The sequence below is a fragment of the Xenia sp. Carnegie-2017 genome, unplaced genomic scaffold (assembly GCF_021976095.1).
Source record: "Xenia sp. Carnegie-2017 unplaced genomic scaffold, XeniaSp_v1 HiC_scaffold_24, whole genome shotgun sequence".
Classification (NCBI taxonomy): domain Eukaryota; kingdom Metazoa; phylum Cnidaria; class Anthozoa; order Malacalcyonacea; family Xeniidae; genus Xenia; species Xenia sp. Carnegie-2017.
The window spans coordinates 18,356,102-18,383,080 of NW_025813487.1; the positions used below are offsets into that span (position 1 = coordinate 18,356,102).

Sequence of the window (26,979 nt, forward strand, 5' to 3'; positions counted from 1 at the left end):
TTTCCTATAACCATTAATATTGAAGGAAACAAGAGCATCAGTAAAACTTTCTAAATTTTCGATAAAAAGCATCCTCTGTTGTTGCCAGTAAAACAAGATTTTTTTGTTTTGTACATTGCGGAAGTATTAAAGAACTTTCCACTATGATACATCTCAGACATCTTCTTAATTCCACAGGAAATTCCGTGAAATGTCAATAAAATTATTTACAAATGAACTGAACAATCAATATTTGATAACATTTTAAATGATTCAATTTACCTTGAACAATACAGAAGTAATTAAGCTGCAATAATTTCTTAAACAAACAGAAGCAAATTCTTAAACAAACCAGCTAATTTTCCTTATTTCACATTATTTCCGGGTCTCATGTTGTGCAAATATTTATATAAGTAAATGAAAAGAATGTAAACGCCTTGACAACGCTGTCATATGTAACAGAGCAATCATATTTTATCAAAACCTGTCTCATGACAAGCCACGCAAATTGCCCAGTGTTGTTTTAAAAACAGAATACCAGCCATACAATCTCTGTAATTCTATCCTTACATATGACTTAATGGTGCTTTTAGATGAATGTATAAATTGTGAAAGCATACTTCAACACGCTGTGCCAATATCCATGTCCTAGTTGATTACAATGCTCTTGAAGGCGATGAGCATCCACAAGTGGATTTTGTAAGAAAATCATAGTGAAAAATAACATCTGTATAAATCGCTTTTGCTGAAATATTCTTAGTAATTTTCACAATTTTAATGCACAATTAAAAATTTCTTATACTTTGTCTACAAAGAAGTCCAGATGGGGGGGGGACTTTGGAATCGCCAGGGGCCCTGGGTAAGCTTGATCCCTGCCCCTGCTCACCTTATCTATCTTACCAATGATCTTACTCTGCAGTTTTTAGATGAAATACCAAACCTGGCTAGATTGAGAATGTTTTGACGAGTCACAGGGGGGCATGCATCACTGAGCAATTTTTAATTTCGCAAAACAGTAAATCAAATGACAAATAACCAAGTTGTCCTTTAACTTTTACCACTTCAACCCAAGCAACTTCAATTCAGATGGTTGGACTGCAAACTTCTGTTTAGCAAAGGACTGTACATGGATGACGTCAGACGACTTTGCTCTTTTTAATCGGGTATATTAGAAGTTAAAATTGTTTAAAAAAGAGCAAATACCATGGTGAATGGTTAAAATAATAACGTAATAGTTCTTAAAAGAACGGTTTAAAACCAAAACACTAAAGCCAACAATTCTAAAAGAACTGTTTTTAAAGCTAAAAGACACTATGCATTTCGGCAGACTACTCATCAGACAAAAAACGCCAAAATAAAAACTTACAGGCAATATACACATTTACTTTCTTTGTGTGTCAGCTGTATTAGCTATGATAGTAAATGTGTAAACACCACTGTTTGATCGACATTCTTCAACATCAGAGTTTCAGGATCAAAAACTTGAAATGTTAAAGGTGATGAATCATGTCGCGGTTCACCATTACCAGTTATCGTTACAAGTCGTTGCGAAGCAGTAGCACCACGAGGGATAAAGGACCAAACACGTGCAATTATGGATGAGGTAACATCAAATCTCCAAGTTATATTGTGAGAGGATCCTGGTAAAAATACAAATTTTTGACCATTCAGGTGGAGATATTATTGAACCTAAAATTATCAATTCGATATTGCTACATCAAAATTAAATCATTTGTGGAAAAACATAGATGCACAGAATTGAAGTTTTTGTTATTGGTCACAAATACCAAACATTTCTGCAATTGATGTAACGGCTGTGAATATTGTCCACTGATGAGCATAATTGAGATGTTTTCTCGCTGAAAACTACCATTGATGTTTATGGAATTGAAGCATTGTTTACACGAAACAAGGATAGCACTATCCATTGTGCAATGACTCACACATTAAAATTTATTTACATTTTGTTCACTAAATTGTTTTAAATTGCAGTTTGCTGTCTTCCTAGAAATTTTTAAATTAAAAAATTTCTATTACCGCCCAAGCTTGCTGAAACAAAGCCATTCAATGTTAGCTTGTCTTTGGGGGTAGATCAAATCTCACATCTACAGTAGACACGAAAATAAAGAAGCAAAAATAATAATGATCACGAAATTGTTTTATTCGTAAACATCCCTTACACTAATGCATATGAAAATCATTCAATCGTAAAGAAGCAATTTAAAGAGTTTTCCATCACACTCCTTGACATTGCTTGATTTTTCTATCTAATTTCTACACTTAATTTCTATGTAAATAAAAGTTTAAATGGTTTAACCATGATAATTAAAATAATAAAAGTAAAACTACGATTAAAACAATATTCTATTCAAAATGCTGCGTTAAAGTCAGTGTGTAATGTTGTTGCCTTATAAAGGCAAGTAAAATACATTCACAAACTGTAGCATAGATGCCAAGGTTCAAGTTTGTTTATGGCAAAAGATTATGTACACAGACACAATAATAAAGTATTCAGTTTAATAGTGTTTAGAGATTAATTCTAGATTATCTAATGAAGAACAAAGTTAATCTTTATAAATGTAGTAAGTCTTTACACATTCTCTTCTTTTACTAACGACGATCGCCAGTTCTAAAGGAAATTTATAATAAGATTAAACTACCATAATAAGAGAAAGAAAAACAGGTTTTCGGCATTTTTTCAAAAAATATTCAACAAATGAATCAATTTTTACTTTTTTCTTCAACCATCAATTAATGACGTCGAGCTTTGTGGATCTATTCCAAAAGATAAAACTTACTAATCCTTCTTCTCATCTCCGTCTTTGTCACCGCCTTTCTTGTCGTCTTTTTTCTTTTCGTCTTTTTTCTCGACAGGTGCCAGTTTACTCATATCAATACTGGCGTATTCAGTTGGTGCAGGACGATTTTTGTCTGGCTTTCTTTTAGGTTCATCTTTAAAGTCAAGGTAGGAGTATAACTAAAGAAAAACATACGTATATATTGTCATTGTGTATGTATATATATTTTATCAGCTTGAAGATTTGTAATCCAGACATAATTCTTGTTCAAAATTGAAAGTTTCGCCGGATTGTAGATAGCCAATAACTTCATAAATTCTGAAGAAGGCAGGAAGCATCGAGTCGAAAGCTCAATAAAATTATATATAAAAATCCGGAGAAACTTTCAATGTTCAACGATATATTTTCTCATATATACATAAGATGATAAAATATTTATAGGTTTTTTATACATCGTAAATGACCTAATAAACACAGGACGTTAAATAAATACAATAGCAGCCTAGAAAGAAGAGGGGGCCTTCAATTGACACAAAGAGTTAAATAGAAAGACGTTTACATCATTCTCTATCACCATATTGTGAGCAAATAAACACAATTCAAGACTAAATATACGGTTTCTTAGCGCAATCGATAACCCACTGTTAACAATAGCAATGTGTGGGGTGCGACTATTTGAGTCAAAGCGTTTATTAGAGAGAATCGTCTAATGTAAAATCAAGTTTCAATGAAGCAATTCGTATTATTGTTTTCAATTGCGTTTACAAGTCTTTGGGGATCATGTATTGCTGAATTGTATAAATTCTAAATGTCGCGGGTGTTTTCAAATATGAGCAGTTTTTTTTAAACACCCTGCATAATCTCCATGATGAATTCAAAATCATCGCCATAATCCAACTAAAACAAAATAAATGCACAAATTTTATGTATAAATAATAAATGACAAATATCCACAACAAACCGGATTTCCTTCTCAGTTTTCTCTATCGATCGAGGCATATACAGGTGGTGGTGCTTTACTTGTTGATGGTTTACTTTCATCACCTGTTGATGGATTATTTACTGTTTCATATTGATTGCCAACGGATTCATAAGCATTTTCTCTAAGTTCTCCAGCCTCTTCATAATGATTGGGTTGTGCATTATTAGCTCCAGCTAAAGGTTCAACACCATTTTCACCACTGCAACATTAACAACCATGATTAAATTTTGTACATGATATGGACAAAACGAAGAAAATATAGATAAAACATTAATATAACAGTTCGTACTGTACGAAAAACAACGGCTTCTCTAACTTGCTCAAACCATGAAAATATTTTATTCAAAAGATGAGAAATAAAAAACACATTAACATCACATATCACACAAAGAACATTAAAATGAATAATTCACTTACTGGTATCCTTTTTCTACACTAAACATAACACAAAAGTAGATACTTAATAATTTAGCATTATGATAACATATGATAACAAGATTGGAGGATTTTGATTGAGCATTGGATAGATTGAATTGAACATTTCCATTATAACTAAGGAAAAGGTCGAGATGTTAATTGCATTGTGTGGCTAGAGCTAAAGTTTGCTATAAAAGAGCGATTTGCTTAAATTTTCGTTTAAGGATTTTTAGCATCTCAGGTAGCGCATGCAAAGTGAACAGAAAGAGCTAATAGTATTTTAAACATAAATATAATTTTAAAGCATTGTAAATAAATTACCTTTCTGAATGACAGAAATATCTATCGAAAAAAATAATAATAATTGACCAAAAAGAGCAATTCAAATGAAAGAGTGAAATTCCATGTTTTTACCTTGGTTGATAGCGAAATTCTTAACATCAAATCTTTGCCCAGTGTAAACATTGCTTCACAACGATAAAAAGAACGATAAAAAAGGCAAAATTTGATGCCACGGATCCGGGCGAAGCAGTCTGAGTCCATAGAGCATGCGCAGTAGCTGATTTACAATTTGAGTACGATCACAATTTTAGACGGCCGAACTACGAGTAGCGTAAGAATGGCCTTGTCTAAATCAGTTACAAACACCAGCGCACAGCGCGATAGTCAGTAAAAGTCCAGATTAGTGGAATTTTCCCACTAATTTGGTAACTAATGAGATTTTTTGGCGCTGCTTCATAAAGCAATTTACTTTATGAAAATTTTCATTTGTAAAATAGACTTTTTTTACAACCTTGTACTATCGTGTACAAATGCAAGTCAATTGAAGATGAACATTGACAAGTCGTAAATAATTCTGATTTACGTACAATGTAGGATACTATCTCAAAAATTGATAAAAGTAAGATTTTAATTTTACCTGTGATGATAGTAAGATTTTTAACATCAGATAAATCATTTCCCAGTTTATTCTTTGCTTGACAACGATATGAACCTTGGTGACTGAAGTTGACAGATTGAATGATGTATGTCTTATTATTACTGATAACTGCACCATTATGATAAATAGTGTAGGTTGGTTCAGGATAACCATCTGATTCACAGGTTATTGTCACAGTTTGACCTTGTTTTACTGACATTAGACTGATGGTAATATTGGTTTGTTGTGGTCGATCTGTAAAGAATAGAATTAAATTCAATATTCTACACAAACGTTTATAATGAGATCTGAAATGCCGCCTTGCAAACTTACATGTAGGTCTCACTGTTATTTCAATGGATTTCTCATCTCTATAATCTGTATCATCATAACTTTGTGCTTTACATGTGTAATTTCCACCAATATTCACTGTAACATTAGTGATTACTAATGTCTTATTTACAACTCCAACATCACCAATTATGTTGTTATCTTTATCAAACCATGTGACATTAGCAGGAGGGATACCTCCTTCACCTCTACATACACATGATACATTATCACCTTCATTCACAACCAGAGGTGTTGAACAATTAATTACCACATTTGGTTTCACTGAAATTAAAAACAGAAAATATTCCTTTCTTAAATTATGAAAAAGAAAATTAATAATGAGAGTATTCGTTAGTGTTAGGTGCATTTTCTTAGGAGTGTTGGATCGATGCCCTAACCAGTCACAAGCCAGCACAAAGCCCGCTTATCACTGGCTAAAAGTCCAGATTAGTGGAAATTTTTCACTAAACTGCTATTCAATGAGATTTTTGCATTAAACCGCTGCATTATTAACCAATTTGCTTATTGAAAATTTCATTTGTAAAAAAGACTTTGATGTTGGAAAAGAACAACATAACAATAATCACTCAAATTTCAAGATGCATATTAATAATAATTTTTGAAATTTTAAAAGTCAATCGCGTGACCGACTAGACCTAAAGAATATTGACTTATTATGAAGCCTAAAAAACTATCGTTGGTCTTCGAAGAACTATAAACAAATCATAGTCGTCTAAGGCTCTTGATAAACTATTTAATGAGGATATGCAATAGGCAAAGTTAACAGCTAGGTGACGACAGATGCATACGTCAGCGCAGCAGGCAGCGAAAGGGGCATATGAGGTGTAGGCTTAAGAGTCAATCATAATTGACAGTGGTAGTCTTTTAGCACAACGAATCTAAATCTCGCCAACAAAGAAAAATATATAACTATCTTCATTGTTCAGCACAATCTTGTACTATCGTGTACAAATGGGATGAAACTGAACAGTCGTAATTTGTTCATGTACAATGTAGAATACTAGCCCAAAAATTGATGAAGTAAAATTTTAATTTTACCTTTGATGATAGTAAGATTTTTAACATCAGATGAATCATTTCCCAGTTTATTCTTTGCTTCACAACGATATGAACCAGCGTTATTGAAGTTGACAGATTGAATGATGTATGTCTTATTATTACTGATAACTGCACCATTATGATAAATAGTGTAGGTTGGTTCAGGATAACCATCTGATTCACAGGTAATAATCACACTTTCACCAATTTTTGGATTTATTTTTGATAGGGTTATGGTCGTAGTTCTTGGTTTATCTGAAATTAACAATTCAAAATTGTACGTATTTGACAATTTGAAAACTTTATTGCAAAAAGTACTAAAGTTCGCAACTTACAATTCACTATTATTTCAATGGATTTTTCGTCAATGAAACGTAGATCATTAAAACTTTCAGCTTTACATCTGTAACTTCCACGATCATTTGGTGAGGCACCAGTGATTACTAAAGTAGCACTTTCAACACCAAATCCACGAACTGTTGTGTTATCTTTATCAAACCATGTGACATTAGCAGGAGGGTGACCTCCTTCACCTCTACATACACATGACACATTATCACTTTCATTCACAAACAGAGGAGATGAACAGTTAATCGACACTGTTGGTTTAACTGAAATTAAAAACAGAATCATAATAATAGCCATGATAGAAACAATATGTAAGCGTCAGTGAGGTAGGGGTAAAAAGCGGAAGAGGAATGTTGTTGTATGTGCTGTGTATGTATGATTGGTTCATTGTAGTCACATGATCAATGTTTCCCATGAGGGAAACAAGTGAAAAATTGTTGCGTGCTGATTTTAATATCATAAAAATAAAACAGCTATGGAGCCGAAAACTAAAAATACAAGTCTCGAGTTTATTAAGCAACGAAATTCAACTTGTAATAGAAAAAAATATTGTGAAAACCCTTAGAAGTGCTCCAAAAATGCTGTGGTCACCCTTATAGCATTATGAAACGAAATCTCGACGGACAAATCTCCCCCCCAAAGAGACGTTAATTTCATTTAAAATTGTTGAAATCTATGAATTTTGTTCCTATATATAACAAAACACTTAATGTATGATTCCGTGAGAAATACTGAGCTTTGTTTTCCCTCGAATCGCATGCAATGTATTGAGACTCTTGGAAAACTAAACTCACTATTTCCCTTGGGAGCATACAATAGGTGTATAATATTCCAAAGTCATGATATTTTACCACACGTCAATAATAACAAAGTTGAAGAGGAAGTTTTCAAACATCTATAGTAACAAGATGATAAAATATATATTTTCAAAACTTACATTTTACTTGTATTTCAATGGATTTTTGATCTCTGAAACCTGGATCATCATAACTTTGTGCTTTACATCTGTAACTTCCATTATCATTCACTTTAACATCAGGAATTACTAAAGTCGCACTTTCAACTCCAAACACACGAACTCTTGCGTTATCTTTATCAAACCATGTGACATTAGCAGGAGGGTTACCTCCTTCACCTCTACATACACATGACACATTATCACCTTTATTCACAACCAGAGGAGTTGGACAATTAATCACCACTGTAGGTTTTACTGAAAACAAAAGCAAAAAAATTTCACTAATTATGATAAAGAAAATGGATGCTGAAACAATTTTCTCTTCAACATAATGAAAAAATAAAGTCTAAGGGATTTTTCTGAAATCGCAAGGCTTTAATAAACTTCCAGCTAATAGCTGAAAATAGCAAATATTTCTTTCACAATTAATGCAACGCAATACGAAACCCTACGTTTTTATTGCCAATTTTGTGGTAAGAATTGCGCTGACGCATGCTATTTAGATTGCCATCAGATGAGTTCAAGGAAAGTGATCATAACTTCTTGAAAAGGATATTTCTTTCGAATAGATTTCGCAAGAAAGTATTAAGCAAGTTACTTTTATCTACTAACGATGAAAAAAGAGAATGAAGCTCTTTCGTGTGATGACGTCAAAGCGGCCATGTTGATAGGCAACTTCAAAGGGCCTACGCTGAACACAACATAAAATCAATACAGATTCTTTTACCTATAGGAGATTTTCTACCAACATGGCGAGCAGTGAAAACATTCCATAACCAAGAATTTGTTTTTCGCAAGCAATGTCATCTTTATAGTTTGGAAGAAAACCATTCTGCCACACAACCCCAACCCCATTGGGCATTCTCTGTAGCAGCATTTGCAGCTGAATCTGAATTCAGGTCTTGAGTATGTACCTACGATTTCTTCTGTGTTCTGTTCTGTATTCGCCTTATACTATGTAGCTTCTGGGTGTTTAATGCTTTCGTATCATCGTTCCGCGAGTCCATGGTCATACCGAGTCTTGGCGAAATCTCACTCATTCACTTTTTTTCAGTTGTTGCGAAACCTTGGCAATGCATTTATTGACGAGCAGTGTGAAATGTAGCTTGGTCGATAGGTTTGGGATACAGCCTACATTGTAAAGTAGGAATGGTTGATCAAAGCGGCTTGCGCAGGGCTCACACCGTCAATGGGGGTGTTACGATAGTCTAACAGCGCGAGATATTCTTGTCGGTCTTGTCCACTCGCTTTGCATTTCTTGAGAATGTTTTTGACTGTCTGAACTGTTTATCTCACGTAATCCACCTGAGTGTGGATAACTCGGACTTATGGTGTTATGTGTTAAATGGTAGTCTAACGCAAACTGTTTGCATTCTTCCGATGAGTAATGAGGCTGATTATAGGATTCTATCGTTTCCAGAATTCCATGTCGACTAAATATGGACTTCGTCTTGTTGACAAAGGTTTTGCTTTGGTGTTTCTTAATTACCATTGGACTACGACGTCATCGTGATGATACTCAATTTCACTCAGAGGCTGGTTGCTATTCAGTTAAAAACAATGTTGGTAATTTTGCTGAATCTTAAAATTTTAGAGTTAAAGCTGGTGATCAAACTTTGGAAAATCATTTGTTCGAATGTGGCAAGCATAAAAGAATATTGCCAAGACAAGCCAAAAAAAATCATCAATTGTATTGATCAGGTAATATCGACGGGGATAAAAAATAGATATTATTCTATCATTGCAGATGAAGCTGCGATTCTTCTCAAAAAGAACAGTTGCCCCCTTGTTCTATTATTAGTTGATTCTTTACTGAATGCAATTTATACACTCACTGTTATAGTCATCGACTAAATTCATCTGTCTGTAACACTCTTTCTAACGTTGAAATTAATACCATGTTATCTGTTGTTTGTCAAGCTGCCAATTTTATCATCATATCACAGATACGCAACATACCCCTTGCTTAGCACGTGAAAAAGTCAGATGTTCAGACCAAGAAGGCAAAACTGGTAAGTCTTTGTAAAACCAGATGGGTTGAGCGTATTCACATTCTTGAAATGTTCGAACGTTTATCCCTTTAATCGGCACTCTTCAGACATGATAAACAATGCAAGCGACGATGTAAAGCCTTCCCTTGCTGCTGATGCTTCCCAGTTACTTTCATTAGTCATTCAATTTCATTTTATTGTTGCGCTAGTTTCTACCAGAAAGATTCTGGATGCTACTCTTCTAGTACGCAATTGTTGCATGGAAAAACTATTGATGTTATGGATGGTTTTCATTTGATAACCACTTTGAAAAATGATGTAGTCAACATGAGGAAGAGCATTGATTATTATCATTGATTTTTAACAACGGCGATTTCGCTCACTTTGTAACCATGCAAAAATTGACAGTCAAGGTATTCCAAAATGCTTGAAATCGATTTCTAGCATCTTATGTTTTAAAATTTCTCAAGGGAGGATGTCTGGCGTCTGCTGTTTTATGGCTGACGTTTGAAAAATTCTAGAACCGCCTCTGGTAGCCAATATACACTTTAACCCATGATTTCGTAATCAACCAATAACATGAGCCATACGACCCATGCAGATGGTTTGAATTTCTTAGTCCCCTAACGTTGCAACCACTGGTCTAATTATTTTTCTACGTTTCTAACTGAATAGATGTATTGCTTTCATTAATTTTAAAATGAAAAATATAAATTTCTAAAACTGAGAAGAATATAAAATAATAAAAAAGGACGACTTACTTGCAACAAAAACTCTGACTGTAGATATAAAAGCAATACCATCTTTTCTTCTCAATTGAAACTCATACGTTCCATCATAACTATAAGTGATATTTCTTAACTGCAGTGTTGAAGGTTTGAAGACATCATAATTTGGAAGAATTGGTTCATTAAAGTTTTGCACTGACAAATCCAGAACGACAGTGGCCAACAGTGTTGATTGTGAACCATTACTACTACCCGTAAAAAACCAATCTCTACTGACCAAATCATTTAAATCATCATCAAATGTCCAGGTTATATTGTGTGTTTCTCCAGGTAAAAATGTAAAACTTGTGCCAGGGGGAGGTGATAGAATTTTTCCTATTACAAGAAATAAAAGATAAAACTATAAAATCTAATAAAACTTATATCATTTTGAGCCATTAAAGACCAATTTTTAAATAAAAACAGTACCAAATGACAGATAACAAAAACATATCAAACCTAAGTATATTTTTTTATCTATCATAACAACGACGACGACTACCACATGCATATTGCCCTGTAAGCTGTTCAAATGAAAATATGATGACAGAGGAACTCAGGTTTTTGAAGCTGTTCCACAAAAAGGCACCACAATTATAGAGAGACCTATGTCACAGAGGATATTTAGGACCTCAAGCAAAAATGGATCACAATTATAGAGAGACCTATGTCACAGAGGATATTTAGGACCTCTCAAGCAAAATGAGAGACCTATGTCACAGAGGATATTTAGGACCTCAAGCAAAAATGGATCACAATTATAGAGAGACCTATGTCACAGAGGATATTTAGGACCTCAAGCAAAAATGGATCACAATTATAGAGAGACCTATGTCACAGAGGATATGTACAACCTCAAGCAAAATGCACCACAATTATAGAGAGACCTATGTCACAGAGGATATTTAGGACCTCAAGCAAAAATGGATCACAATTATAGAGACCTATGTCACAGAGGATATGTACAACCTCAAGCAAAATGCACCACAATTATAGAGAGATGTCACAGAGGATATTTAGGACCTCAAGCAAAAATGGATCACAATTATAGAGAGACCTATGTCACAGAGGATATGTACAACCTCAAGCAAAAATGCACCACAATTATAGAGAGACCTATGTCACAGAGGATATTTAGGACCTCAAGCAAAAATAGATCACAACTATAGAGAGACCTATGTCACAGAGGATATTTAGGACCTCAAGCAAAAATGGATCACAATTATGGAGAGACCTATGTCACAGAGGATATTTAGGATCTCAAGCAAAAATGGACCACAATTATAGAGAGACCTATGTCACAAAGGATATGTACGACCTCAAGCAAAAATGCACCACAATTATAGAGAGAACTATGTCACAGAGGATATGTACAACCTCAAGCAAAAATGGACCACAATTATAGAGAGACCTAGGTCACAGAGGACATGTACGACCTCAAGCAAAAATGCACCACAATTATAGAGAGAACTATGTCACAAAGGATATGTACAACCTCAAGCAAAAATAGACCACAATTATAGAGAGACCTAGGTCACAGAGGATATGTACAACCTCAAGCAAAAATGCACCACAATTATAGAGAGAACTATGTCACAAAGGATATGTACAACCTCAAGCAAAAATGCACCACAATTATAGAGAGACCTAGGTCACAGAGGATATGTACAACCTCAAGCAAAAATGCACCACAATTATAGAGAGACCTAGGTCACAGAGGATATGTACAACCTCAAGCAAAAATGCACCACAATTATAGAGAGACCTATGTCACAGAGGATATGTACGACCTCAAGCAAAAATGATCACCCTAAACTTCAGATTCAAACTCGTTAACATTGTTTTATTCCCATGCAAAGCATGGTGAGCTGTTTTCCATACGGTCGCTCTAGAATAACTTTCGGCGCCGTGTGCCTGAAAGTATGCGAATTAAGGATAGGAAAATAAGCACCAACGCCTGTGTTGTGGAGTTCAAAGAGCATTTTTTATGATATTTTTATGTTAAGACTTTTAAAGACTTTTTTTACAATCTTGTACTATCGTGTACAAATGCAAGTCAATTGAAGATGAACATTGACAAGTCGTAAATAATTCTGATTTACGCACAAAGTAGGATACTATCTCAAAAATTGATAAAAGTAAGATTTTAATTTTACCTGTGATGATAGTAAGATTTTTAACATCAGATAAATCACTTCCCAGTTTATTCTTTGCTTCACAACGATATGAACCAGCGTGATTGAAGTTGACTGATTGAATGATGTATGTCTTATTATTGCTGACAACTGCACCATTATGATAAATAGTGTAGGTTGGTTCAGGATAACCATCTGATTCACAGGTTATTGTCACATTTTGACCTTTTTTTACTGACATTGGACTGATGGTGATATTGGTTTGTTGTGGTGGATCTGTATAGAATAAAATTAAATTCAATATTCGACACAAACGTTTATAATGAGATCTGAAATGCTGTCTTACAAAACTTACAAGTAGCTTTCACTGTTACTTCAATAGATTTTTCATCTCTAAAACGTGGATCATTATAACTTTGTGCTTTACATGTGTAATTTCCACCATCATTTACTGTAACATTAGTGATTACTAATGTCTTACTTACAACTCCAACATCACCAATTATGTTGTTATCTTTATCAAACCATGTGACATTAGCAGGAGGGATACCTCCTTCACCTCTACATACACATGACACATTATCACCTTCATCCACAACCAAAGGAGTTGAACAATTAATTACCACATTTAGTTTCACTGAAATTAAGAGGAGAAAAAATTCTTTCTTAAATTAGTCATGAAAAAGAAAATTAATAATGAGAATATTCGTCAGTGTTAGGTGTTTTTTTCTTAGGAGTGTTGGATCGATGCCCTAACAAGTCACAAGCCAGCAGAAAGCCCGTTCATCACTTGCTAAAAGTAAAAATTAGTGGAAATTTTCCACTAAACTGCTATCAATGAGATTTTGCATGAAACCACTGCATTAGTAAGCAATTTGCTTAGTGAAAATCTTATTTGTAAAAAGACTTTGATGTTGGAAAAGAACAAGAACATAACAATAATCACTCAACTTTAAAGATGCATATTAATAATAATTTTAAAATTTTGAAAGTCAATTGCGTGACCGACTAGACATAAACAATATTGACTTATTATGAAACCTAAACAACTATCGTTGGTCTTCGAAGAACTATAAACAAATCATAGTCGTCTAAGGCTCTTGATAGCCTATTTAATGAGGATATGCAATAGGCAAAGTTAACAGCTAGGTGACGACAGATGCATACGTCAGCGCAGCAGGCAGCAAAAAGGGCATTGATGCCTAAATGTCAAACGTTTATAATGAGATCTGAAATGCTTTCTTACAAAACTTACAAGTAGCTTTCACTGTTATTTCAATAGATTTTTCATCTCTAAAACGTGGATCATTATAACTCTGTGCTTTACATCTGTAAGTTCCACCATCATTCACTGTAACATTAGTGATTACTAATGTCTTACTTACAACTCCAACATCACCAATTATGTTGTTATCTTTATCAAACCATGTGACATTAGCAGGAGGGCTACCTCCTTCACCTCTACATACACATGACACATTATCACCTTCATTCACAACCAGAGGAGTTGAACAATTAATTATCACGTTTGGTTTAGCTGAAAACAAAAACAGAAAATTTTCAGTCAGTATTCAAAATAAAGAAAATGAATATATGGTGAAAAGTAATTGATCAATAAAATCAAGTTGTTTTAAACATAGCAATCCCCATTAGGAATTTAGGAAAGCAACATTTTACATAACTTCGATAAGTTTTATTGACTATAGGAGAGCAATTGCCATGGTGAATGGACTGAAACCAAATAAAAAACCACGAAACCCAAGATAAAACCGAGAAAAAAACTAACCAGAAAAAAACAAAGAAATAATCAAGATTTCGGAAAAGAACTGTTTTAGAATTAGAGCATTAACCTGAAAATTCTGAAAATAACTGTTTTAGAAATTTAAGACACAGCAAAACAAATTGATCAAATCCTCCAACCGTTTGACAGAGGAGTGCATATCAGGCAATGGCGCGTTGTCAAAGGTCGGTAGGTATGAAATTATTGATGCTTTAACTTGTAAGCAAGTAAACAATGAGAAATTATAAGTTGGACAATACATCCACTGTTCATACACATTTTTGGTAGGAGTGCATCACAACTCATTGATCGATACACATCCTGTAAAAGAAGAACTTGGTGGAGATGGTAAACCCATCTTTGTAGCCACAAATGACCTTTTCATTACATACATGTATGTTGTTTGTCAAATGGATGTTGAAACGTCTGAAATTAAGTGGATTGAACAAGCAAGAAATGCAAAGTCTAGCGTGGTTAATATCGAACGCAGTTAAAAATGCTGCATGAGACTGGTAAGTGACCTTTACCATCTTCATTGTAAGACTAGTCGCAAAATTCATAGAAACCATCGCTATGCTTCTGACCGTGTACTTGGTGTGGCAAATAGAAGATTGCCATTCATTGAAATCAACGAAAGTTCAGACAGTTGAAGTATAAAAAAGTGATGAAAGAACTTCATTGACTTATTTCACTTACTGATTTCACTTACGAAAGTTTGTGGCCAAGTCAAATAAGGATATTGGTAAAACGAATAAAAAGAGTAAAACGACGAGCGGAACATATATAAGTAAACAGGTATAACAAAAACAATTCAACATAGGAATAGTGGAGACAAAACAACAAAACAAATACTGAAGACATTATTGAAGCAAGCTGGCCATTGAACAACATGCAAGTCATACCAAATAGTGTTTTCATAACCTGTGCTTCCATTTGAATTACGCTGACTTGGAGTCTGAAAATGAGTTGAAAAGCCACGACATGGGCTCAAGGAAAAAGAACGGTATTCAACATTATTTGTATTTCTTTTAAAGGCGACAAGGTGATTTTGGCTGATGAGTTGGATGAAAGCCTCGAAAAACTGTAAGCAATGAAGAAAACACACTACAAAAATAGTTCTTCGCCAGTTGTCGAGAAGATTTTCTCGAATTTAAGAGGTAAAGTTAAATTGGCAACGCTTAGTAAGGCACATAATTGTGTATCTTCAACACATGAAAAGAAAGAGTCAATATTTCTTTCAAATGAATTTTCAAAGAAATTATGAATTTAAGAAAATTGTTTTTATCTACAAACGAAACAGAGAGATCTCTTTTTGGACGTGCCAAGTACTCTGTATTCACAAGGTTAATAACAAGGTTAATAAGGTTAATACATAGTTATTAATTGGTTATTAATCAATACATGGTTATTACATGGTTATTAATTGTATTCACAATACGATGTTGTTAGATAAGGTCGTTATTGTTTGTAGTTGTTGGTTATAGCGCTGTGCTATCATTCTTTTGTTTACTCTGTATTCCTTAGGTTTCAAAAGAGCAACGCTTCAATTAATATTGAGAACAAAACTGCATGGTGCTTTTTAATGAGACGTCAAAGAGGTCGTTGAACACCTTGAAAAAGAATATTTTTCCTTTGACGAGACTATCCCGTTGAGTCACCTGAATTTTTTTTAGGTGCATGAGACAATTGCTTAAATTGTCCAGCAAAGTGCGAAGATCATATCTTCATTTAATTCTTTAACATTAGAGTTGAATGTTTAAAGACTTCAACATCTAAACCAAATGACTTAAGGACTGATGTATCATATTTTGGGTCTCCACTTTGAGTATTGCCACTTATTGTTAAAATTGCATGAACTGCAAAAGCATTGTCAAATCTCCTAAAGGCCAACTCCGAAAAAGAAAGTTTGCAACGACACAATAACAGTTGTAAACGTTTCTTCGGCAAAATAATTCAGGCCAAGTTTCCCCCATTAAATACTCAGAACAATGCATACAATACAAGAAAGATTGAAATAATTAAAACTTACCAGCAACATAAACATTTACTTTTGATGAAGTAGCAGTAGAAGTTACAAGAGTAAATGTATATTCACCATTGTAACTTTGATTTAAATTATTCAGCAACAAAATTCCATGTTTAAAAACTTTAAAAACTTCAAATGTTAAAGGTGATGGAAAGTATTGGGGTGTTTCGCTATTAGCAAATATTCTTGCAATTTGTTGAGAGGAAGATGAACCACGAGGTGTAAAACTCCAAGCCCATAAAGTAATGTTTTCAGTAACATTAAATCTCCAAGTTATATCGTGAAAAGATCGAGGTAAAAATACAAATCTTTGACCATCAGGTGGAGATGTTATTGCTCCTGAAATTGAAATTTAGCTAATATCTATGACTGATAAAAAGATAGTTTAGGAAAAAAATACATCTTCTACTAATAAAACAAAAGTAATTGATGTTCTTAATTCAGGTTCTATTCAAAATTGTGAATAAAAAATAAATATTACTACAACAACAAATAAAAATACATCAAAAATCTTTTAAGTAAAAAAAAGAAATGGATATTTGAAGTTAAATACCTTTGGCAAGACCAAGAAATGTGATCAATGTAACAGTCGAAAATACTAAATTTGTCTTTACCATTTTCACTAAAAAATTAAGTGATGAATTTTAATGCTTATGATCTTTGAAAATAAAATCATGAGTTAACATGGTTAGTAGTAAATATAGTCAGCGCTGCCCATCTCAGGTACACAGAACTAAACATGGTGCATATCAAAATAGTAACTTTTACTCGTAAATGGGCAACATTTTGCGTAGCAATATGCTCCATTAATTCTACTACAGAAATATCTTTATCATTGCAGTACATTTTTTGTGTTTTAATTTTCTTTATAAAATAAAAACAGTAAAACATGTGCGCTGATTGGTAAAAGGCTGAGTTTGCATAAGCCTGGGTAAATCGATCGTAGCTCAACCACAATCAATCAAAGAGATTTTGCAAACCGTTCATTAATACACTTTGTGGAAAATTAAAACGCAAACCTCGAAAATCTTATGCAAACCTCAGAGATCTTTGTGAGAATACTCAAGAAGGTGCAAAACCTGCTTTGCACTGATCAGATCTCAAGTTCTCCAAAAGGTCTCCTCAGTTTACATAAACCTGTGCAAACACAGTAAACATTTTTCTTTCTTGACTTGATTGGGAAAGCATAAGATTAACATAAATACTGTTTCCTGAAGATTGTGAATCATTGGATACATTTACACCTTACATTACAATTATCCTATGTGACCAATGGCGTATCTTTCGTTCTGCTATGTAAATTATTCAAGAGATCACTAGATTGTGAAATTTACATGGCACAACCAAATTTGAGGGCTAACTTTCCTAATGTTCTTAACAGAATAAACTTGAAATTTAAATCATTTAACTATGTAATTAAAGTATTTCTGTCAATACACAAACTACAAAAGAAACATTGGTTATAGATGAGAATTGACATTGTTTTAGCAAAATGAACTTTAGGAAAAGACAGTTAGCTGAACAGGAAAGTAATTTTGTGTAATTCTTAAGTAATAGTGAACAGAAATTCTTCTTTATTCAACTAAAACACTTTACTTTGAATGATTTTTACCTTTACTAACTGTTTGTAACTATGGCAACTGGAAGTTAGTTTAGTTTTCAATTCGTCCACAGAAAAGCCCACAAGCATTTATTTATTACAGGATAAGAATTAATGTAGTTGCAAACTGTTTACATACTTTTACTATGTTTTAATGTTTTGTCTGTTGAATTTTCATACTATTGTCAATAAAGACTGTGTTATGTATACTGTGCTGATGACTGCCATACAATATAATCTAAGCATTCCATCCACATAAATAAGCCCAAGAAGAGAGCATACAAAATTATATAAGTTCAAGGCTTATGGGCAAATGTTTACAGTATGATTCATGATAAAATATAGTGATTGCTAGACCCATGGAGGTAGGGTAACCTAGCAGAAGGGTTACATTAGCAAGCAAGTTACCCAATGTCAAATTCTTTTACATGCAGCATTTACATGTGTGCTAAGGTAACCCTGAGGGTTAGGGTTTCCATATCAATTGATAAGGTTACCACTATAGTTGGATTATGATGTTTTATTTCATAAACTATAAAACGTTTGAGATAAGGTAATCCCTTTCAGTAGGGCTATGTTAAGATCATATCTACTCAAAATATTTGCATATCAGGAAAAATAAATTGCTTCCAAAGCATAAAATTATACACAAAATGTGCTACATGACTCTACAGAGACAAACAATAAAACTAGAACCCATCCACCATCTACAAGGAAGTTTTCGAGATGGCAAAGAAGATTTTCATTCTATGAATGTTAAGTCTTCATTGTGAATGTAATATAATGAATATAATATAATGAAAATGAATTTGAAACAATTTTCCGAGGTCTTAGACTGAATTATGGATATTTATAAATATGCCTCAAGGAAGCCAAAATGTTTCATCTGCAATCATGTCTACAACATGCTGATGTTGCTGTCATTAATAGAAATACACAAACCTGTCAATGGTAGAATCACCCTACACAAAAATATAGCCATGCAAGTATGGTTACCCTATTCCCATGTAAACAGGCCTTTATTTGTTTGGTAAGGGGGTGTTTACATGAATCAAAAATGACGAAACGTGATGTCAAACCGTGTTTACATGGGAAATCAACACAACGATTGACATTTCGCGGGAATTTCGAAATTTGAAGATGGCGAACATAAACATTACAACAACCCTTTTTTTCTGTTGCTCCTGCGTTGATATAGCTTAACACTTGCATGAAACTAATTGTTGCTTTTCTTCGCACTCATTTTAGTCCATTTAGCCGCCTTATTTGCTCACGAGCTTAAATTTGCCAGAAGACACTACGCTGGCGCATGCATTAATCGTCATTAATCATAATATTATTTCAGAATGAAACTCAATTTGTCAATTAAAACTAAGTTTCAATCCGGAATGAAAATAGGAATGAACTCGATCCCGATCGAGTTGTCTTATTCCGGATTCATGTAAAGATACAAGAGAATTTCTTTTGAAATGGAATGAGTTCATTCCGGATCGAAAGTCATTCCGGATTCAAATAAATACCCCCTTACTAAACAATACAACAGGAAGTCCAAAAATATTTTCAAGAATGAAAGAAGAAATGAAACCCAACATACTCATTTAGTATGTAATGTAGTGTTTCGTCTTGGTCTTTTAAAATTATGAAATTCAAAATGCATCAAAATTCTTAAAAAGCTTTCTTTAAAGCGACGTTAAGGTAAAGAGATCTTCATCAAAGCATATCAATACCAAAAGCTGTTGTATTTAACGTATACACTTGTGTACCATATTATTAAAGATTTTCTCGAATTCAGACTAAAATTTGTCTTCCTTCACAAACACAATTTTAGTATTGGCTAATTTTTGTTCGGACCAAGAATTCTCGATAAGAGATTCGTTTCAATAGCGCCTGTCGAATTACATGAATATTTACGCCAAAACTTTACAGCAAAACAATATTTTCATTCAAGACAACAAGGACAAGTACGCTATTCCACTAAAAATACAGCAAAATGTAACATACCCATGTAATTTGGTTTTCTTCCGTGAGAATTTCAGAAAGACTCAATTTCCTGCTTCGCAACGTTTGACGTACGTGATGTCGTTGTTGATTATGCAGTTTTAATGGGCGTATTTCATATTTCTGTGCATATATTCACTCAATATATTCACTATGGTAATTCAATGGCGTATTTTATTGAAATGATATAACTGGAATGCTAAGTGGTGATCATTGAACCAAAATACATTGAATAAAATAGATGTATTTAATCAGTGTGCCCCACCGTGACCAGACTTTCTGAAAGTAATTTACCAAGCCAAGCTCCAAAACTTACTAAAATCAATAAAAAAACTACCGAATTCGGAGATACAGTTGTTAAAGAAATTCACAGGTTATGGCAAAAAATCAAACGACAAATGCTAAATACACAGAAATCAACTCGTTCTTACATCAACTAAAATCATGAAGTCAAAAGAGATGAAAATGCAACAGAAGTATCTACGACTTATATTTACCGTTAAGCTAACTGTAAATAAGTCAAATTAAAAACAACATTGTTCAGTTTGTACCGGCCTAATTATGGATCAATACATTCAAGATCATTATCTATTAAATAGAAAGTATACATAGTCAAGCAACTTTGGTGAAAACCATTATTATTTTTAAGATGAACATGACATGAAATACAAAAAAAAGAATGATATTTGATCAACAAAAACAAATGAAAGAGTAAAATTCGTCCTTTTACCTTCGTTGACAGTGAGATTTTAAACTTTCCTGTTTAATCATGGCTTCACAACGATAAAAAAGAACAATAGAAAAGAAAAAAGTTGGTGCAACGAGACCAGACGGGACTTCGAGATGTGTAAGTGTGCATGATCCTGCCCTGGCAAATCCAGCAGGCAGCACGCTAATTAGAATGTTTAGATTAGTCTAATTTTCCCATTGATTTGGTAACCATTGAAATTTTCATTATATAGTTTATATTTTTCTTACAACGGGAATCCGAGATGTATAAGCGTGGCCCAGCTGAACTGATCAGCTACAAGCTATATACACGTTTATCCATCAATATCATTTCGGATCAGTGGAAATTTTCCACTGAACTGCTATCCAATGAGATTTTTGGATTAAACCGCTGCATTATTAACCAACTTGCTTAATGAAAATTTCATTTGTGAAAAAGACTTTGATGTTGGAAAACAACAACATAACAATAATAACTCAAATTTCAAGATGTATATTAATAATAATTTTTGAAATTTTGATTTATAAAGTTAAAGTTATTGCTCTTATTGTTTTAACATTCAGATTGAGAATGAAATATCAAAACGTTAAAAGTTTTATTGTTACTCCCGGATGATGGAGGTTTTTGTATGTCTGGAGCATTGCGATATTAAACAGTTGGGATTCTCCAGTACATTTGTTTATATTTGAAGTATTAAGACTGTAAATTTTCTAAAGGTCCCCGCATTTTTGAGGCTCTGTTTGTGTTGTCGAACAACCCACTAACCCTGTACTAACAATGAGACCATATAAACTGTAAATAATTTTTGTTACGATTGCCGCTCCATAGTAGATCACTTAAGGTGTTCTTAACTATCCAACTATGGTCTTCTCTTAACTAGATGGATCTCAAGGTATTCCCTAATCAAAGACAAATTTTGAAATTTACGATTTAGGTTCATCAGAAATAAGATTTCGTGCTTTTTCAGAGCCTTTTCGTGATCTTGTTCTAAACAATTTGATATACACAGGAAACAAGTCAGGAAAGCAGGTGTATAGTAAGATAAAATAAAAAATACTTATTCAAAAACAGTATTGCCATACACTGTTATCAAAAACAACCAATGAATGAGTCAGAATGACCAGTGTATTTTCCTATCCAAAAATGGCTTCCTTCTGGAAATCATAAAGTATTGGCAGCTCCAAAGGGAGGAAAACATGCAAAATTCAAATCTTATCAGAAAATGTAAATGTTCGTAAAAGCACCATTGTGACTTTACAACATGGAAAATGTTTATAAACACATGTTTAAAATAAATTTATGATTTTCTTGAAAACAAATTACTGTTCTCATAATTTCTTTTTTCGTCGGCTATCTCGTACTCCGATTCATTATTTTTTTGCAAAGATTCATAATTATTATCTTCTATATTCCTTTTCGATATGTCCAGTTCTTGATAAGTTGTATCAACTGTATCATCCTTTGGTCTCAATGATTGATAATTATCTTCTTCATTCATTTTTGATAAATCCAATTCCTGATAAGTTGTATCAACAGAATTTTTCCTAACTTCAGACGGAGATTGAAATTGTTGACGTTTTTTATTAAACCAATGTTGACGATATTGAAAAAAATAAAATAGAGACGAAAATTCCAACGATAATTCCAGATGTTAAAGTTATTAAAATAATGTACCATTCTGTTTTGTACTGTTTTATTCTCTCATTTTGGTCATCACAAAGAACGTTGTCTAGAGAAGAAGCATAGAACTTAAAAATATGGAAAAAAATCAAAAGAGTTTATCTGTATACAATACTAAAATACATATGATAACAAGATTGGAGCATTTTGATTGAGCATTGGATAGATTGAATTAAACATTTCCATTAAGTCTAAGGAAAAGGTCGAGATGTTAATTGCATTGTGTGGCTAGAGCTAAAGTTTGCTATAAACGAGCGATTTGCTTAAATTTTCCTTTAAGGATTTTTAGCATCTCAGGTAGCGCATGCAAATTGAACAGAAAGAGCTAATAGTATTTTAAACATAAATATGATTTTAAAGCATTGTAAATAAATTACCTTTCGTGTTGCAATCAGTAGATGAATATTTTGAAAGGAAAAATGATGTTGGAGATTCATATGTTAACACATTCATTGGAAATCAACTCAAATTATAATGTCAAAGAGATGAAAATGCTGACAGAATACTGAATGAAAGAAATATCTATCGAAAAAATGATAATAATTGACCAAAAAGAACAAATCAAATGAAAGAGTGAAACTCATCTATCTCAAAAATTGATGAAGTAAGATTTTATTATCATTTGCGTTCAAATGGTAACTGCCCCGAATTTTTCGCGTTTGTTCACGTTTCAAACGTCACGTTTGTCATGTGAAAGTCGGGTTTCAAATTAGAAACGTAATGTATGCTTAGGAAAGTTTAAAGTTTGAGGAACAAATTGAACAGGTTTTGGTCATGTGATTAACATGTTTATACGATTTTAAAATGATAAAATGCTGTAGCAACTGAAAATTACATCTGTGTACCTTAGGCAATTTGCAAAGTTTGATAATTGATCATATAATATAAGAAAGAGCTGATTCAAACTTAGAAATCCGCGATTTGAACAAACGTAACGCTTACAAGATGAAACTCGACGTTTCGTCTGACAAACGTGACGTTTGAAACGTAAACAAACGCGAAAAATTCGTGACACTTAGCAGTTGATAATTTCACCTTTGATGAAAGTAGCATTTTAATTTTACCTTTGATGATAATAAGATTGTTAACATCAGAAAAATCATTTCCCAGCTTATTTGTTGCTTCACAACGATATGAACCAGCATTACTGAAGTTGAGAGAATTAATGATGTATGTCTTTTTATTACTGATAACTGCACCATTATGATAAATAGTGTAGGTTGGTTCAGGATAACCATCTGATTCACAGGTTATTGTCACATTTTCACCTTTTTTCACTGACATTGGACTGATGGTAATAATGGTTTGTTGTGGTGGATCTGTAAAGAAGAAAATTAAATTAAATATTCTACACAAACGTTTATAATGAGATCTGAAATGCTGTCTTACAAACTTACAAGTAGCTTTCACTGTTACTTCAATAGATTTTTCATCTCTAAAACGTGGATCATTATAACTTTGTGCTTTACATCTGTAATTTCCACCATCATTCAATGTAACATTAGTGATTACTAATGTCTTACTTACAACTCCAACATCATCAATTATGTTGTTATCTTTATCATACCATGTGATATTAGCAGGAGGGTTTCCTCCTTCACCTATACATACACATGACACATTATCACCTTTACTCACAACCAGAGGAGTTGAACAATTAATTATCACGTTTGGTTTAGCTGAAAACAAAAACAGAAAATTTTTAGTCATTATTCAAAAAAAAAAGAAAATGAATATATGGTAAAAAGTAATTGATAAATAAAATCAAGTTATTTGGAATTCAGGAACAATCATTAGGAATTTAGGAAAGCAACATTTTACATAACTTTGACAAATTTTATTAACTATAGGTGAATTGCAGCCGATCCCCAAGGAGTGAAGTACAAAGATATTCTCTATCTTGGTGGAAATTTGAATCGTAAACACGAAATTTCCTTTGCCAAATTCAACCAAAATGTTATATATAAGAACACATTTTCATGACAAAACAAACCAATAGCTCATAATTGTCTTATTTTTATGGCATTGTGGAAAATGTGGAATGCGGAGTACTGAGTGTTTGTTTACAATTGAGAAATTTTTTAACTCCACATTTTCCACTATGCTAGGAGCTAGGTAGAAAATGTAGAGTTTCTTTATAAGCGTTTGTTTAGGCTTAGTTAAAAATCATGTTAACTATGGAAAACAATGCTAATAGTTTACGCTAAACAATCCAATAATAATTAAAACATAGACTTTGTCGTGGTGACAAATTTGAATATCGCCTTAAAGAGAGCAATTGCCATGGTGAATGGACTGAAACCAAATAAAAAACCACGAAACCCAAGATAAAACCAAGAAAAAACTAACAAGAAAAAACAAAGAAAAAATCAAGAAAAAATCAAGAGTTCGGAAAAGAACTGTTTTAGAAATTTAAGACATTATGCATTTCGGCAGACAACTCGTCAGGTGTCAACGTCTGCTATCTGTTAAGGGTGAATCAAGTTGTATTTGAAGCAGTTGTTTTAATGATGACTACTAAAGCGTGGGAGAACGAGTCCTCGTCAAAATAAAGCAAATTTAAAAATGAACTGCTTCTATCGACAAAGGACCCGATCATTAAGCTTGATAAATAGCGCCTCCATCGTTTTTAGAGAAAAAGCGGACTTAAAACATTTTACGATTTAAGACATTGTGAACGTTCTTGAGTACCAGCACAGAGAGAACACAGTCCATAGATATCTAAAGCCAATTTCATGCCAACTATTTGACTTTGGATTAAGTAGATTGTTGGATGTTCAAACATGGACATAGTTCATGGTAAAATGGAGAACAGACGAAATTTACATAGTTCTTTTTTTTATATTGCACCAGAAATCCTTGGTCGATTAACAATGGCATGCGGGGAAAGCTTGAAAAAGGCGAATATATTGAGTCTCTAGGTATTATGGTATTTGCAATGATAAATCCAAAAGTAAGCTATCCTTACTGTAAAGAATTCGAATACTCGGTGGCTTTCTTCGGACAGTAAACCTTAAAAAGTCAATCGTCAGCTCAAAAGACACTCAAAAGACATAAATCAAAGCACTGCATATGAAGGAGCTGATGTTGATCTTGTCTAAAGGAGGCTCCCTACAGTTACTAATCAGGAGACTGGTGACAATTCGCATGCGCATACTGCGCTCATGTCGAGTGGATTTTTTTACACTAGCACTGCAATATTATGAAATCATATAATCGTGGATAGACTGTTCTTTGTTCGGCGAGACATAATAGTGATATGACCAGTTGATCAATTGATATCAAATTTTATACCACAAAAGTCGAAAGTGGTATCAATGACTAATTTTTTGTCCTATACTCAAATGTAGTAAATCTGTGATACAAGCACTTTAACATACATTATTCAAATCAAAGATGCCTCATAATTTCCTCTTTAAATTAAAACAAAACAAAACAAGTCTTCGCATTTGTCTTCGCTCAACGGCTCAAGTATTTAGCTATAGGATTCCAGACTGCGGTCATATATCGTATTATTACGCCTAATGCTACAGCTACTCAGATTATATGAAAGGCTTGGATAACCCCACTGCTAAGTTAAAAATAATAAATACAACTTACTCGCAATACACACGTCTAAAGATGAGTCAATAGGATCAGGAGTTAGGTAAATTTATAAACACCAATGTAACTTTGAGTAACATTCTTTAACATTAGAGTTGCAGGCTTAAAAACTTCAACATCTAAACCGAATGACTTAAGGACTGATGTATCATATTTTGGGTCTCCATTATTGCCACTAATTGTTACAATTGCATGAGTAGCAGAAGCATTGTCAAATGTACTAAAGATCCAACTCCGAAAAAGAAAGTTTGCAATGACACAAGAACAGTTATAAACGTTTCTTCGGCAAAATTTTCAGGCCAAGTTTCCCCCATTAAATACTCAGAACAATGTATACAATACAAGAAAGATTGAAATAATTAAAACTTACCAGCAATATAAACATTTACTTTTGATAAAAGAGTACGAGGAGTAATTATAATTCTAAATGTAAATTCCCCATTGTAACTTTGATTTACATTCTTCAGCCTCGAAGTTCCAGGTTTAAAAACTTCAAATGTTAAAGGTGATGGAAAATATTCGGGTGTGTCACTATTAGAAAATGTATATGCAAGTTGTTGAGGGGAAGATGAACCACGAGGTGTAAAACTCCAAAGCCTTGTAATAATGTTTCCAGTAACATTAAATGTCCAAGTTATATTGTGAGAAGATCCAGGTAAAAGTACAAATCTTTGACCATCAGGTGGAGATGTTATTGTTCCTGAAATTGAAATTTAGCTGATATCTATGACTGATAAAAAGATAGTTTAGGGAAAAATACATCTTCTACTAACATAACAAAAGTAATTGATATTTTAAATTCAGGTTCTATTCAAAAATTGCGAATAAAAAATAAACTAATTAAATATTACTACAACAACAACTAAAAATACATCA

The 26,979-nt window shown here is 33.2% G+C and overlaps 4 protein-coding genes across 7 annotated transcripts in view; all 4 read right to left on the reverse strand.

Annotated features, from left to right (window-relative positions):
• LOC124451688 (immunoglobulin superfamily member 10-like) overlaps positions 1 to 1,387 on the reverse strand; it is a 65,898-nt gene extending 64,511 nt beyond the window's left edge. Inside the window, exon 1 of one of the 2 annotated variants that reach the window (XM_047002292.1) lies at positions 1,346 to 1,387. In XM_047002292.1, coding sequence (XP_046858248.1) covers positions 1,346 to 1,360 — 15 coding nt within the window. In that variant the 5' untranslated portion in view covers positions 1,361 to 1,387. Of the gene's footprint in view, positions 1 to 261; positions 358 to 1,345 lie in introns of those variants that run through there. The other variant, XM_047002293.1, reaches the window with a different exon arrangement.
• The window catches only part of LOC124451696 (limbic system-associated membrane protein-like), a 48,503-nt gene that overhangs the window by 6,787 nt on the left and 14,737 nt on the right, over positions 1 to 26,979 (reverse strand). The window lies entirely within an intron of this gene.
• Positions 1 to 26,979, reverse strand: part of LOC124451683 (immunoglobulin superfamily member 10-like) — a 69,679-nt gene that overhangs the window by 6,577 nt on the left and 36,123 nt on the right. The window lies entirely within an intron of this gene.
• LOC124451681 (immunoglobulin superfamily member 10-like) lies at positions 2,117 to 20,243 on the reverse strand. 3 transcript variants are annotated; one of them, XM_047002282.1, is made up of 16 exons: positions 20,094 to 20,242; positions 17,046 to 17,114; positions 16,496 to 16,831; positions 13,942 to 14,223; positions 13,042 to 13,323; positions 12,708 to 12,962; positions 10,546 to 10,887; positions 7,773 to 8,048; positions 6,823 to 7,098; positions 6,488 to 6,742; positions 5,429 to 5,710; positions 5,096 to 5,350; positions 4,591 to 4,643; positions 4,498 to 4,518; positions 4,177 to 4,194; positions 3,873 to 3,958 (listed from the first exon to the last, which is right to left on the reverse strand). In XM_047002282.1, exons 1-16 carry the CDS (start codon positions 20,095 to 20,097, stop codon positions 3,953 to 3,955), a joined length of 3,012 nt encoding a protein of 1,003 aa, XP_046858238.1. In that variant the 5' UTR covers positions 20,098 to 20,242; the 3' UTR covers positions 3,873 to 3,952. The 3 variants fall into 3 exon arrangements, 2 of the variants coding, with proteins under 2 accessions (XP_046858238.1, XP_046858237.1); XR_006950615.1 differs by lacking the exons at positions 4,177 to 4,194; positions 4,498 to 4,518; positions 4,591 to 4,643 and adding exons at positions 2,117 to 2,608; positions 2,778 to 2,956 and having other exon boundaries at positions 3,739 to 3,958; positions 20,094 to 20,241; XM_047002281.1 differs by lacking the exons at positions 3,873 to 3,958; positions 4,177 to 4,194; positions 4,498 to 4,518 and having other exon boundaries at positions 4,572 to 5,350; positions 20,094 to 20,243.

Coding starts and splice junctions, on each gene's coding strand:
- LOC124451681 (XM_047002281.1), bottom strand. Junction 16,832..17,045: donor ATTTCTTGGTCTTGCCAAAG/GTATTTAACTTC, acceptor TTTCAATTTCAG/GAGCAATAACATCTCCACCT. Junction 14,224..16,495: donor AGTAAATGTTTATGTTGCTG/GTAAGTTTTAAT, acceptor TTTTGTTTTCAG/CTAAACCAAACGTGATAATT.